Here is a 15,623-nt window from a genome sequence, read left to right on the forward strand (position 1 = left end):
ACAGACACCGGAAGTTTACAACGGGGAAAGAGACCGCCATTCTTTGAGTGGTTGGACCAGAAAGTTCGTTTAAAATTTATAATATTACAATGGCCTCCGATTCGGTCGACAAATTGACAGAACAGTTAGCTGGCACAACCGTTGAATCCAGCACAGAACTGGTTTATAAAAGAAAAGATGCCACTTTTAAACTCAACACGGCTGAAGATGGTCAGTATATTAATTATTAATATTATAATAGGCCTAAATTAGTAAATATAATATTTATTATTGGCGTTGCCATTACATTACCGGTTCTCATAAAGTAATTAGGCTACCCACGTATAATAAACGTTTTATTAATTTTTCATTCATTCTTTCTTTATTTATTCTATCAGGATAGTAATATTTATATAACCATTTCTCAATAGTAATTAGACTACCCAACATGTAATAAACGTTTTATTAATTTTTCATTCATTCTTATTTATTTATTCGATCATTTTGCTTATCACATGTGTATATTTAGAGGTTATAGTTATGCCTAGGACATTATTAATAAGAAATTAGGAGGACAAAGCTCTTTTATTAGGGCAGTGATTAGGCTAGATACATAATAATATTAAATAAAGTTAAAAATACATTATACATTATGGGAGATTCGATAACAAGTTGGCAGTTCTCACATTAATAGTTAAAAACTAGATAATGTTTAGGCAATTTGCTGAAAATTGCATTCAAATTGATCCACTATGAACCGAGAACTAAGCGATTGAGATTTCAGCCTAGCCTCAATCATCATTACTAAAGACAGTACGATAAACAGCTTAGTCTTGATAATCCATTTAATCGTTAAATCGTGAAGGAAAGTTATGCAGTAAATCGGCTCATAATCCACTAAAGATCGCAGGCTAGCGATACCATCTAGAGTTGATTAGGGTCTGGATAGGTTAATTAATGTCTAATTAATATAATAATAATTTAGATAACATTGTAGGCCTAAAGAAAGACCTGCAATAGACAGATTTAGCTCTTGCATAAATGTATGTTTAATAAACAGTCACAGTAGTTGTTCCAAGATATACAGGCCCTTTAACTCGTCCTAGATTATGGAATATCCTTCCACAATAGATCAAGAATCAATAGACCTTTAATCAATTTAAAACCGTACGGTACTAAAGCTTTCTGAGGTCAACATGGAGAAGACGCTACCGTATATAAAACCTCATTATTAATATTATTATTATTATTAATTATCACAATCACATAGGCCTAGTGAGTGACTGTAGTGTGGTTGATTAAAATATGGAATTAGGACCTTAAAATTGTCATTCTTCATTGATTTGATTATTGATACCTGTCACAATCACATGTGCATGGAATACAGCAAATACTTTGTTTTATGAAAGTAATGGTAGCATGCTACATGTATCTTGATCATTTTTAACAGGAAAATAAATGTAATTAAAAGTTTTTAAAATCTTTTATCGACCCATGTAGTCATCATTTGTATTTATCGTCCACAATTTCAGACTTACAAAATACAAATTTTATTTCAAATTTACAGGGATTGTTTATTGGTGGGTCATGATTAAGCAAACTCTCATTAACTCCAAAATATTTAGATTGCAAATCACTGAGTTATCCACCAGTTAATGTTCACATTTATAAAATGGAATGGGATTTTGTAAAATCCTAGCTCAATCAACATTTTTAAATCGTAAATTTCACAAGAGTGTTTTACCAAGTTATCTTTCCATTGATAATAACAATCTAAGACTATAACCCTGACAATTCAGGGCCCTGTTTCACGAAATTTCAACTAAAGATAAAATCCAAATTTTAGTAGATACCCCAATTTTGATTGGCTAAGCACTAAAATCAATCTAATATTATCCAATCAAATTATTAAAATTTGGATTTTATCTAATAATCTTAGTTATAATTTCGTTAAACAGGCCCCTGGCCTCCAACTTTTATGTTAACTTTTATTAATCTGATCAAATTTTTTTTGTAGCCAAAGCACTTGTTGAGGCCATTGAAAGCTTTGATAATATGAAAGCACTTCGGTTAGAGGGAAATACCCTAGGTATAGATGCTGCTGCAGCAGTTGGAGAAGCCCTGAAAAAACATCCAGAATTTGAGGTAAACTTATGACATACAACTGATATTGTAGAAGGTGTGGGGTGGCGGAATGGTTTATTATCACAGTCGCCTGTCCAACCTTGTTGGTTTCTCTGTGTTATCCAGTTACCTGCCATTGCTCAAGACCCCTATGCGCAGTCAAATTATTGAAATAAAATTGAACGATATGTTAGCCCCAAAATAATCTGAGTTGTGTTGAGTCCTATCTGTCTGTCTTGATTGAAGACATAATGCCACAGATATTTAATAATCATTTTCATAATTTAAAAATTAACATTAGAACTGAAAATGGTTCTTAAAGAGTAATCTAGATGCTTAAAACAAAAAATGTATTAATATCTGTGGATACAAATGAATTATTGTTCAATGTTGACAGACAATTACAAGATATTAAAGATGGCATAAATACAGCAGAAAGAAACATGAGCTTGAGATCACAATAAAATCTTATCAAATTCAACATATAGTGCTATAATTAAATGAAAAGAATATTCTGAAATGGGGAATATATTCTAACCAAATTTTTAATATATTTCAGAAAGCTTTATGGAGTGATATGTTTACAGGTAGATTAAAAACAGAAATACCCCAGGCACTAGTAAGTTGTTTTATTACGATATACCAGGACATTGATTTAATATATATATATATGAAAATTTTTATAATTACCCAATTTTGAAAATATATTTTTAAGTGTTCTTAAACACTGAGTATGGGTGCAATCACTGCAATGTTTCAACAAAATTTCACAAGTCGTTTTCAAACAAAACCCTAATGTACAAATGAGACATATCATGGGTGAAATATATTAATACATGTATATGTACAATCAACAATGTTGTTGATTAATGAGCTGTTTAGACATGTGAAAAATATTAATTTACAGTTGTTATAATTTAACTGTATTTATTGTTTTAGTTTTATGAAAGTTTAATTTTATCTCATTTTAGTCTGTCAGTCAGTCAATACTGTGTTCTTTAATTCTGATAAACAATAATAGTTAACAGATATTAATTAGCTGTATTAACTCTTCAAATCATTGAGAAGTGGTTCATTTATGTTTAAATATTTGTAGAAACATTTGGGAGCTGGAATAATGGCTGCCGGTGCCCAGTTAGTGGAGCTAGATCTCAGTGATAATGCATTCGGTCCCAATGCTATGAATGGTTTAGTAGACTTTTTACCCAGTAAAAGTTGTTACACATTACAAGTACTGAAACTTAACAACAATGGTCTAGGAATCACCGGTGGAAAGGTAATAGTTATGTTTTTTAGTTTTGGTTAGCCAGGTGTCATTCTCTCTACAAGAATGGAATTGGAACATCCAAATAATTAATACAAACAAAAACTCACATTGCTTGAAGTTCAGGGAGTTGTAGTGAAATGAACATTGTATGCTATATTGTAAAAATTGAATGTCTGCTATATTGTAAAAATTGAATTTCTGTATTGATCATTGCTGCCCCTTGTGTCAATGATACACTTTACTTTTTCTATTTCCCCTCTTCTCGCTTGTTTTTCTTGATGGAGTGGTTGGATGGCCGAATGGTTAACATGTGCGCTCTGTATCATAAGGTCTCTCATTGAGTCAACTGACGGGGTTTCGAATCCCCGGTTGTATGTGACAAGGAGGAGGGTTGCCTATCCAACCTCGTTGGGTTTATCTAGGTCATCCGGTTTCCTCCCACTGCTCAAGACCACTATGCGCAAGCGAATTATTGAAATAAAATTGAACCATGCGTTAGTTTCAAAATGACCTAGTTTGTGTCAAATGGACATTAAACCCCATTTCTCTCTCTTGACAGAAATCAATCTGAGTAGATATTAGTGTGGGTTTGATATTTGCTGACAAAATGCAAATCAGTCTCGCGTTAACTTCAATCATTTTATTGTTTTACATAGAAAGAAATATTTGGAATATCATTTTAATTCCTGAACATATCTCATAAACGTTTTTGTATTAATTTTTATTTTTCCACCGATATCCAGGACCGTCCGATGACTTAAGTCTTATGGAATGATGATTGGTTGGTTATTTTTATATTTCAGATGTTAGCTAAGTGTTTAACAGAATGTTATGAAAACAGTTTATCAACAGGCAACCCCCTGGCTTTAAAAGTTTTTGTTTCTGGTCGGAACAGATTGGAGAATGAAGGAACAAAGGCTCTTTCACAAGTATTCAAGGTAAGTTGGAAATGGGAATTTTAAAAAAAATTGTCTCAGATAATCTTGATGCTAAAGGATTACGCTTTATAAAGACAACAGTAATATTGTCGAAACATTGCTAGGCTAGTATAAGAAAACAAATGTAATTTTTATCCATATAAATGTGATATTACCTATGAATTACTTAAATGCCATATAAAGGACCCAACGGTGTAATCGTTAATTCCTACAGATTATGTCCGAGTCATCAATATCCTCCTGGTTAAATAATGTTTTATCTTCACAGACAACTTCTGAGGAATCACAAATTGTTTCTCTTGTTGCTAAAACTTATATTATATAATAAATTATATATTTCAGAAATTAGGAACTTTAGAAAATATTTCAATGCCACAGAATGGAATTAATGCACCAGGAATATCAGCATTGGCAGATGCACTTATGACAAATACTGGTTTAAAAATACTCAATTTAAATGATAATACACTCACAGAAAAGGGAGCCAAACATATTGCACAGGTATTAATAAGTTCAATCAACAGGTGGGGATGGGTGGCCGAAGGGTTAACAACATGTGCGCATTGGATTATACGGTCTGTCATTGAGTCCAGTGGCATGGTTTCGATTCCTCGCTTGTACATGACGAGTGAGGTTGCCTGTCCAAGCTCATGAGTTCCTCCGAGTCCTCCTGTTTCCTCCCACTGCTAAAGACGCCTGTGCGCAAGGGAATTATTAGATAGAATTGAACCATGTTCATCCCGAAATTACCTAGTTTGTGTCAAGTGATTGTTAAACCCCATCTCTCTCTCCCTCTCTCTCTCTTACTCTCTCTCTCTCACTCTCTCTCTCTCTCTTTCTCTCTCTCTCAATCTTATGGGGGAAACCTGATTGAATGTTCCAGAATTCCATTCTCTCAAATCCACAAATAGTGACTATCACATAGAGACATCTGGCTGGACCAATCAAGACAACTGATTACATCACGATTCTGCTCAAATGCCGTTAGTTACTGTTGCAGGTAGATCAGTGACAAATCTCAGTTCTATGTTACTCAGTAGCAATCCTTCAGTTTGGAACATTTTGAGTGATAAGAGTTTTCTTGAATTTGAATCCTGATATGAACTGTGATAAAACCTTGAATTTTTTCAAGCCCAGTTTCCACCTGTTATGGATAAGTCCTTTGAATGTTACATAATCAATCTCAATACATATTAGCATGGATTAAGCTGTGAGAAATCTGATCTTTTAGCTAAAAAGGGAGGGTTGGATGGTCGAATGGTTAGCATGTGCGCGCTGTATCATAAAGCCTGTCATTGAGTCAACTGGTGTGGTTTTGAATCCCTGGTTGTACGTGACAAGGAGTAGGGTCGCATGTCCAACCTTGTGGGTTTTCTCCGGGTACTCTGGTTTCCTCCCACTGCTAAAGACCCCTACGTGCAAGCGAATTATTGAAATAAAATTAAACCATATGTTAGTCCCGAAATGACCTAGTTAAATCCCATTTCTCTCTCTCTTTAGCTAAAAATGTAAATGATGCATCATTACTTTATCCTATATATATCATTCCACTTATGATGTTAAACAATTCTTTTGTTATAATTCTTCTGCCATTGTATCTTATTTTCTTTAAATGATTACTGAATTGTGTTTGGAAGGTATTAATTAATTTTGTTGATTTTTTAGGTTCTACCTAAATTAGAAAATCTTGAAGTTATAAATTTTGGTGATTGTTTAATACGTAATGCTGGAGCAGTGGAAATAGCCAAAGTTTTGACAGAAAATAACAATAAACTTAAGGTAAAATGGATTTAAATAACAAACTTGGTAAGAAGCCGACATAATTTCATTTGTCTTTACCAGTTTATTTCAGATTTACCAGGATGGTGCCTCTGCAATAATTGTCAAATGGTCCAGTTTTAGGCATCTCTAGCATTAAAATCGTCCCAAAATTTGCCAGTGGTTTTTGCCCCATGAGCTTTGCATAGAACCCACTTTGATGTGCTGTAAGACACACAACTGCCTGTCTCACGAACTATGTTTGACCTCAACCCGGGCAATAACCCATATTAGTAAGTCTGTGCTTCCCCCAATTGACTTTTTCCCTGTTCTGACAAATGTCATGCAGTGGTGAGGAAAAATTAAGCGCAGACAGTAACATTGCCTCCTGTTCTTTATCAAATTCCAACTGCAAAGGGTTCTTTTACAAACACGCCAACAAGTACACTGGTGGGCCAAGGTTTTTGTCCCCTGCAAACAACTAGACACTTGTCTTTGCCATAAAATTTTCTTTGCCAACTCTGGGATCGAACTGGAAACCTTCTGGTATGCAGAATCATACTCACCATGTCGTGATACTTTGACTGATTTTAACTATTATTTAGTATGTCTATTACAAGAGTTGATACTATGTAGTATATTTTTTACAGGAGTTGATATTATCTGGTAATGAAATAAAACAAGCTGGTGCTAACAGTATTATAGAATCTATAGAAAAAAAAGAACATCTAGTAAAAATAGATTTAGATGGTAATTGTAGATTCTTTTGTGCTAGTTAAAATCACTTTGATTTGAGTTGAAATAATAGTGTTTTCTTTTTCTGTTAATCATTAAGTTTGATGTGGTTTTTTTTTGCTTTTTGAAGTTGGAATCTTACTACAGATAGAACTAAAATTTAGTAAACAAAATGACTACCACTTGTAGATACTTTCTTAACAAGTATTGTTCAACTTTGGCATTGATTTAAAATTAGGTACTGTTTAACAAAGTAGGTAATATAGTTCAGTTTATCAATAAATTAGGTTATATTTACCAGTAAATTAGAATTATGTATATTATTTTGCTATTTGTTATGTTTTTAGCTAATCAGTTTGGAGAAGGAGGTTGTGCAGTTATTAAAGGATTATTTGAAGCTATGAATAAAGAGGATATATTAGCTTCTCTTAGGTAATAAACTACATTTATATCATTATTCTACATTTATATCAATAAACTACATTTATATCAATAAACTACATTTATATCAATAAACTACATTTATATCAATAAACTACATTCATATCAATAAACTACATTCATATCAATAAACTACATTTATATCAATATATACTACATTTATATCAATAAACTACATTTATATCAATAAACTACATTTATTTCAATAAACTACATTTATATCAATAAACTACATTTATATCAATATACTACATTTATATCAATAAACTACATTTACATCAATAAACTACATTTATATCAATATATACTACATTTATATTAGGATTTAGTGTTTGGGCATGCCATAATTTAATAATTTTAAGTTCCCCACACAGTTTTGAAACAGGTTAGCTCTGTTGCTTCAATGACATAATAGCCTTAGAATTTCATTTGTAAAATGTCAAATTTATAAATTACTTTGGGAAAAACAGACAAGTATAATAAAAGGAATATTATTTCGAAATGTCTTCCCTCCACAAGTATGAATATACCTATTTTTTTTGTTATTGTTAAAGTGATGATGAAGGTTCAGATGATGAAGAAGATGATGACGGTGATGGAGAGGAAGAAGGAGAAGAAGAAGAGGTAATTACTAATTAATTAACATACTTCACACATATATCACTTCTTTTCTATCATATGTCTGTCTCGGTCCTCTTGGTTACCTCCCATTGCTAAAGACCTCTATGCGAAAGCTAATTATTGAAAACAAATTGAACCACATGTTAGCCCTGAAATGAGCTAGTGTGTGTTGAGTGAAAGTTAAACCCCATTTCTAACTCTCTTTGTACACTTGGTGATTATAATTCTAGGAAGAGTAGTTGGAAACAAGGCAAAGTTCCCTCCCTTGTCTTTCAATGATCATGGTACTATGTTAGTCTTAAAATTGTTGAAATATTGTGTTGATATAGCTTCCAGTTCTTAATCAAAAATGTCATCTTTACCAAGAAGGCCTCCCTAAACCAATCATCAGACAATTTCATTGACATAATTCCATATTACTCTAATAAAGTTGTTGACCAGGAAAAATTGAAAGAGGATATTAAAGATGCATTATGGAAGATTTATATAAAGAGCAGGGCTGTTCTTTTTATAATAATTCTAATATAGATAATGAAAAATGAATATGTTGAAAATTTCATTCATATTACTTTATTCTGAGTGAAGTTATGAGTGTTGAAATGTTTAACGAGATCTAGCACAGATTGTTCGTTATCGTAGTAACTTTTTAAATCTCGTGGGTGTTGTAATCCATTTTATCTCAGGCATCCAGTGTTGTAGAGAGTTGATTTTAGACTTGCCATGTGAATAAATCTATACTAATATTTGTGACTTGACATTTGTCTGTTCAAGGTTGGTGACTACTTAGGGCCTTCAGAGTTATACTATTTTTGGTTCCGAGCACCACATGTGCAGCATCTTTAATGTTGACTGAGCAATAAATTTTAGTGTACAATTTTTAAAGACATTGAAATATTAAATATTGTCTTATACAGGAAGAAGAAGATGATGATGATGATGATGATGAATATGAAGATATAGATGAAATTCAAGATTCAGAAATACAAATAAATAAAGATAAATCAGTTACCCCACAAAAACCTAAAGATCCATCAATTACCCCACAAAAACAGGTGAGTGTTTATAACATGGGTATTGAAAGCCTTGGGTTTGTCAGTGTGATACAAAAAAATATTCTGATTCTCAGATAATTCTGCATCACTTAAAAAAATCTGCACGGCCTGGTTTTAAAACCGGACACCAGTTATTTAAATAAATCCAGAAATGTGACTCATTTATCACTCACTGAGAATAATAAACACTGAGAATCAAAAATGATACTGGATAATCATACATTCCTGTTAACATGATGTGATAAATGTAGTGGCTCAAAATGGGAAGTTTAACAATCCTTTGAAAAATAATTAAAATGCCCCTTCCACATCAGATTTTTGGTAAGGGTTGGTTGAGAACCAGAATATTTCTTTTGTATGGCCTTAATTCCAGGTATGTGGTATTTTTTGTTCTGATGCGATAGCATAAATTCTTTCTGTATGTTAAGACGACATGTATCCTGCAAGACACCAAAAAGTAAAACAAATAAAGGAATCATAATTTATTTGGTCGTAGAGAATTTTGTAAATATTTATATAATGATTTATAAAATATTAAAGCTAACTAGGCTTAGAATATAAAATTTTAATTCTATTTTTTTCGCTGTCTTGCAGGATTTAAACGATAGTCTTGATCTAACAGAAGAATTGAAGAAGTTAAATGTATCCTGATGTGTTGATTGTTTAAGAAATCTTTTATTAATTAATTAATACAAGCTTGGAGCAATACCATGCATAAACTCATACTGTGATTCTAATCTATAGTGTTCTTATATTGTGATAACCACCGGTTGTTTTTCATTTCTATGGCTTCCATTACAAACAAAACCTTGATATTGTGGGGTGAACTTGATTGAATGATTTGTTGACCTGTTTCACACAGAACATAAATCGAGGGATTTGAACATTAGCACACAGACAGAGCAGGTCTCATTTTCATGATGGAAAGAGTCAAGCATTTAATATTAACCATTCATTTCATATTCTTTCTGTTTTAGAAATTTGACTTTTTAATAGTATTTGTCAGAAGTAACAGGCTAATTGGTTTGTGCATACTAGCTATTAAAAATGCGTTTCTTCTTAAGACATTATTGTCCTTGACTTGGATATGGTTTTATACTCAATACTATTTTTTGTTTGTGTATTGCCCATTAAGTGTTGCACCAGTTTTAAAACAGGAATCATTTTAACTTATGTATACCGGTAGTATAGAATTGTGGGATTACCTGTCCCACCAAAATTTCACATGGATAAACATGAAAAAAACCTGTACCATATATTAGTCCCAAAATCATCTAGTTCATGTCCAGTGGATGTTATACTCCATTTCTTTCTCTGTCTCCATTCCACAAAACTAATTTTTGCATAGTTGCTGTCACTGAAAGCTTGTAAATGCTCTAGACATCAGACTTTTCTGAGATATTTTTTAAACATGCTAGGATTGTTCATACGAGTTACTTCCCCTGTCATCACAATCTTGTGGACATTCTACTACCAAGTTTTTAGATTTTTTTTTCAAACTTGTTGAAATTGTTCAGCTAGTCCTAATGAAGGAACCCTGTCGAAACTCAGTTTCACCTTTCAGTTTTATGTTTATGAAAACTTAAAATTTCTTTTCAAAAAGTGACTTGTGGGTTAATCTATTTGTTGCCTGGCAATACTATGTTAATTTCCTTTCAATGTTTGGAAAATTTTATCTTCACTTAAATTTACTTTTCCTTAGAAATTCTGTGTTAGTGGACAGAATTATAAATATTTATTTATATATTTTTCAAAATATATATTTATTAAACAATTATAAATTTAATAATATCTTTAACACCAAATAGGAACTTCCATTTAATGAATTTTGTTTATTCTGTGTATTGTACTAGTCGTTAACCTTATTGTTTGTCCATAATAATAGTGCTTACTGCTACAGGTATGATAGAATGTTTATTTTGTCTCTATATTTTTAACTTTACCTTTACAATTTTTATGTAAATAAAGATTTTAGTTAAAATTATAAAAACAAGCAAAAAAGATATTTGTTATCAATTGTTTCTTAATGTACCTCTAGACTTGATTCAGAATCAGAGTGATTTAGGTATTGATCTCTCAACTATATTGTCCACAGTTTAAATCATGGAGCAATCTGTTTAAAATACAGATCTATATTTCGGTGTCGATGGCCTCTACTACATGAAGATCTGACCAGTTGTAGTGGAAGGTCACATCAGAGGTTATATGACCCTTTGTCGGTATATATTTGATTAACCAATCGGCATTGGTGTTTCTAGTGGGTTACCCACAGTTCCGTGCACCTCATGCCAAAAACTTGCCGAAACAGACCTTCTTCATTGGCTAATCCCTCACATCATCCAGAATGCAGGTTATATAACAATTCTTTCAGATCCTAGTGTAGTAAAGACACGTAAAGCTAAATTTTGAACTCTTAAAACGAAACGAAATAGGATCTGTGTTTTAATCAGATTGATCATGGAGTAAGTTGAGAAAAACCTTTACGTCTGCTTGGGGCCTGTCAAAGACATGACTGGGAGGATGTTGTGTGTATTGATGGCAGAAACCTTAACAGTAGGATTTTGTGGAAATGCTGCAGTCCATTCTAAATTCTCCTACATGTTGAACACATAAATTCTCTTAAACTGATGAATTTTGCTGTGTCGTTTGTATTAGTTACAGAGTGTCCAAAGATTTCTTAACTGCTTTAGTCAATATGGATGTGTCCCTCTGGCCGTGCTTGATTTGTCCATATCGGCGCTTACCGGCTGACCACAGTTCGTCAGTTCCGCGGGGAGGTGACTTTATTTAACCGGAAGTCTGATAATCGCTTCATGGGTTGTTGCCCTTGATCGGTGTATAGTGTCTTGTATGTAACACTACTGTTAACCTTCAAAGGAATAAAATATGCCCACCTTTATGGACTTCTCGGGAGCCATGGTGGCTCACAGAGTAGGGCACTTGATCACTAACCAAGAGGTCCCATGCTAGATGTTGGCCTGGAAAGTTCCTCACTAGTTTTCTAGCATGGTTTCGCCATGTCAATGATGCAGAACAAAGGATCTGGCAAGGAACCGTGTATAGTTGATTGGATGGGACAAAAAAAAATCCAGGTCCTGTGTATGCCAAAAGTGCATTGACAGTTGGTATTTGACAAAAGGCTGCTAACCCAGTACAATTTCCTTCATAGCACACTGCATGGTGTATGCCCGTCTTCATTAGCCCAGTCAGAGCAAATCAGTAGGATGTTAAACCCTATTTCATTTCATTTATATTGGTATCTGTAATTGTAGATAAAAGTTTCGGCAGCTGATTTCTTGGCATTTCCATCTCCAACTAAACTACAACAGATGGGTGATGAACGTGGTGTGGCTATCAAACATGAACTTGGGGTAACTACAGATTTTTATTCATCATTTATGATATTTTGAAATCAAATTGTACCATGTGTTAGGCCTGAAATGACCTGTTTTTTGTCGACTGGATGTTAAATTGCATTTCTTTCCTTCTTTCACTGAATATTGGTTGAAATTTTCTGAAACATGTTTTATTTTCTTTCCTTGTTATAAGGGTCTGTATAAATTGTTTGAGGAATCACCAGTATGAAAAAATCAATAAAAAAATTTTTTTTTTTAAGTGTGTTGATGAATAAGTCTGCCACTTTTCAGAAACTTATTGTATGGTCTTCAAAATGTTTGAGTATTAAAGTCTGTGCGTTATCTTTTCAACTGCCTAATCCACACTATAATGCTAATATGATTATTTAATTACAATGAAAAAAATATCAATGGAAGATTATCTTTATACCAGTTTGGATTAAATCGTATTAAAAAGAGACCCATCAAAAGATTGTAGCAAAGAATGTCTTTTGGACTGATATACCTTTTACAATTCCAACTTTTACAATCTTGTTGTTTGTAAGGAATGTGATAATCCCACAATGTTAATCAGAGACTTTAATTTATAGGATTAACATGTAATTTTATTTAAACAGGATGAAGATAAAGACATAGAGAAGTTAGTTGATACTATATTTAGAGTGAGTATTCTGTTTTTTTTATTTAGCCTTAATCTTGAGTTTCCTACCACATTTCAGTACTAACTCAAATACTGCTAAAAAAAGTGGTAGACAAGTTGTATTTTATAATACATCATAAAAGTAACTGTGTTGTATAAAAACAAACACAAACTTACGGAATACAGCTACTAGTGTATTTAAGGCAACATTTCGATAAGTAATCTCTCAACGTTATCAAGTTGATAAAGTAATATTGATTTGAGGCAAATATATAATGTTTTTATAAAATATGATGTGTGTATTTTTATTTAAGATATCAACAGTTGTTACAGAAACTGACAAAAAAACAAAACAAGCAGCCAATCAATGTGCAGGTAAGTCTATATCTATATTAATGACACCCATCGATACTTGTAGCTAATCAGTCCACGGTATATATATAGCTCCATACATAAGATTAAACAAAAAACTACTTCAATCATATAAGTGGCTGCTATAGTGGACTCACAGTCTCATACCCAGAATCTCCCTGGCTTGAATCCTGGTAGAGAACTTATGAGCAAATTGTGTTAAGTTTTTTGAATATTAGGTCATTTAAATACCTCCTGAAAAGATGTTATTAAGTTAGATTCTCAGTATATGAAATACATGTTAATCAGTGATGATAGCTATGATAATAAAGATATGTTTTTTGTTAATCAGGGATGATAGCTATGATATTATAGATATGTTTTTTGTTAATCAGGGATGATAGCTATGATAATAAAGATATGTTTTTTGTTTTTATCTAGATGAACTATTGGAACCAGTTTTAACAGATTCCGATTCATCTGGCTCTCTTTTTACAAACACATTCCTAGTAAAACTCGGTGTTATAAAAGTAAGTAATGTTTTAAAATATAGTAAAGTTGTAAAAAATTGTTGTTATTAAAATAAGTAACACTGAGTTGTTGGTATAACAGTTATTAATTATTAAATCTTAAGTTGATGATATAAAAGTTATTTAAGGTAAGTTAATGTCGTGAAAGTTAGTAATACAAAAGTATGTAATTGGGTGTTAAAAAATTATATGGCATGATTTCTAAGTGAGTGTTATGCAATTAAGTAAGTTAATTTCATGTTGTCAATATTCAAAAACACACACTGATTAAAACTGGTCATTATAAATGTATAATTGTGTTTATTTACAGGGGGAAGATAAAAAATATAAACCACCAGAAGATGTATCCGGTCCTCTATTAGTTCTAACACATATCATACAACAAGAATATGTTTCTAGATTCTCCAGAGAAATATTACAAGTATTTATTTCAAAGTAAGTAGGATCTGCTATGTCAGTATCATTTGATCCGTAAATTACAAACTCTAAATTATTAGAAGTTGGGATTTTCTCATATCAATCATTCAGTTTAGAATACATTCTTTTGTAATTATCTCCATTATTTTTACAAATGTTCAAAGAGTAGTTAGAAAGTTATTGTGCCTTCATTCTTCAGAAAAATGGAAAATGTTGTGTGTTTTTCCAAACTAACTGTACAATGTATTAATTTATTGTAATAAGTGCCTAGGGATGGGAACAAGTACAAGCTACTATGGTCCAGGAACCGAGTAATAGGCCATTGCATCCATCACATCTTATGTCATATCACACATTCAAGTCCGTCAATCTACGCACAATTGTCAAAGGAATAAGCAATGTGAGCATGCCAATTTTCGTGTCGATCGATTTGAATTGGCAGAATCTGAAGACTTTTTCGAAGAACAGGAACAACAAGATGAGTAGCTCTTGGGGCCAGTTTCTTTGTTAAATATTGTACACATTATTTGATTAAAGTTGATAATTGTTATATATTTCAGACCACATCCCGTGTTTGATAAAGCATCAACAGCTAGACATGAACTTCTTCAAACACTTTATGCTTTCTGATTCATCTTCATATGTGAATATGTGGAACTTGATTGGGTCAAATGTGTAACATTGTGATAGACATTAAATATGTGTTTATGAACTGTCAAATGTAAATTTGTGATAAAAAAGAAGAAATGCCCTAATTTGGTTACCGGTACCTATATTCTTCAGAAATACAGGATTTATAATACTATAAAATTGTAAATTATTAGGGTTATTAATTATTTGATATTGCTGAACTGAGATGAATTTTATTATAGTTCATTTCACTTGATAAATACCGAGTAAATCATTCATGAGAAAAAAATAAAAATTACAAGAATTGAAAATTTAGATTTTTGTTTTATCGTGTCTGTATGAAGGGTTGAAGATTGAATTGAAATGGTTTTTAATGAAGGGATTTAGGAATTGAATTGGTGTTTCATGAAGGGGTTGATATGTTCTGGTGGGAGCCACAGTGGCTCAGAGGACAGAGGTTCGATCCCGCTGTTGGCTGAGAACATTCCCTGTGATTTTCCATTGTGGTCTTCTCTGATCAGTGGTACAGAATGGAGGGCCTGGCAAGAAACAGTGTCTAGTTGTCTGGATGGGATGACAAACCAAGGTCCTGTGTACACCCTTTGCTGGCCATGCAAATTTTCCTCATATCATGGCACATGTCCATCTCCATTAGCCCGTTTGGAGCAGAAAAATAAGAGTTAAACCCCTTGCCCCCATTTGATTCATTTAGTTATTTGATCTGTCAGGGGGGATAACTTCACACCAACAGCCGTGAGTATTTGATTATTGGTACTTCTCTATG

The 15,623-nt window shown here is 32.5% G+C and overlaps 1 protein-coding gene across 1 annotated transcript; it reads left to right on the forward strand.

The window, feature by feature from the left end:
* Positions 1 to 8: 8 nt before the first annotated feature.
* On the forward strand, positions 9 to 15,150 carry LOC126829867 (ran GTPase-activating protein 1). Its single transcript, XM_050560028.2, has 17 exons — positions 9 to 210; positions 1,997 to 2,124; positions 2,663 to 2,722; positions 3,200 to 3,379; positions 4,174 to 4,308; positions 4,651 to 4,809; positions 5,974 to 6,087; positions 6,717 to 6,816; positions 7,149 to 7,233; positions 7,797 to 7,866; positions 8,778 to 8,915; positions 12,188 to 12,286; positions 12,889 to 12,933; positions 13,226 to 13,286; positions 13,704 to 13,792; positions 14,103 to 14,227; positions 14,770 to 15,150. Exons 1-17 carry the CDS (start codon positions 90 to 92, stop codon positions 14,837 to 14,839), a joined length of 1,779 nt encoding a protein of 592 aa, XP_050415985.1. The 5' UTR covers positions 9 to 89; the 3' UTR covers positions 14,840 to 15,150.
* Positions 15,151 to 15,623: the final 473 nt, after the last annotated feature.

This window comes from Patella vulgata, chromosome 8 (assembly GCF_932274485.2).
Source record: "Patella vulgata chromosome 8, xgPatVulg1.2, whole genome shotgun sequence".
Taxonomy (NCBI): domain Eukaryota; kingdom Metazoa; phylum Mollusca; class Gastropoda; family Patellidae; genus Patella; species Patella vulgata.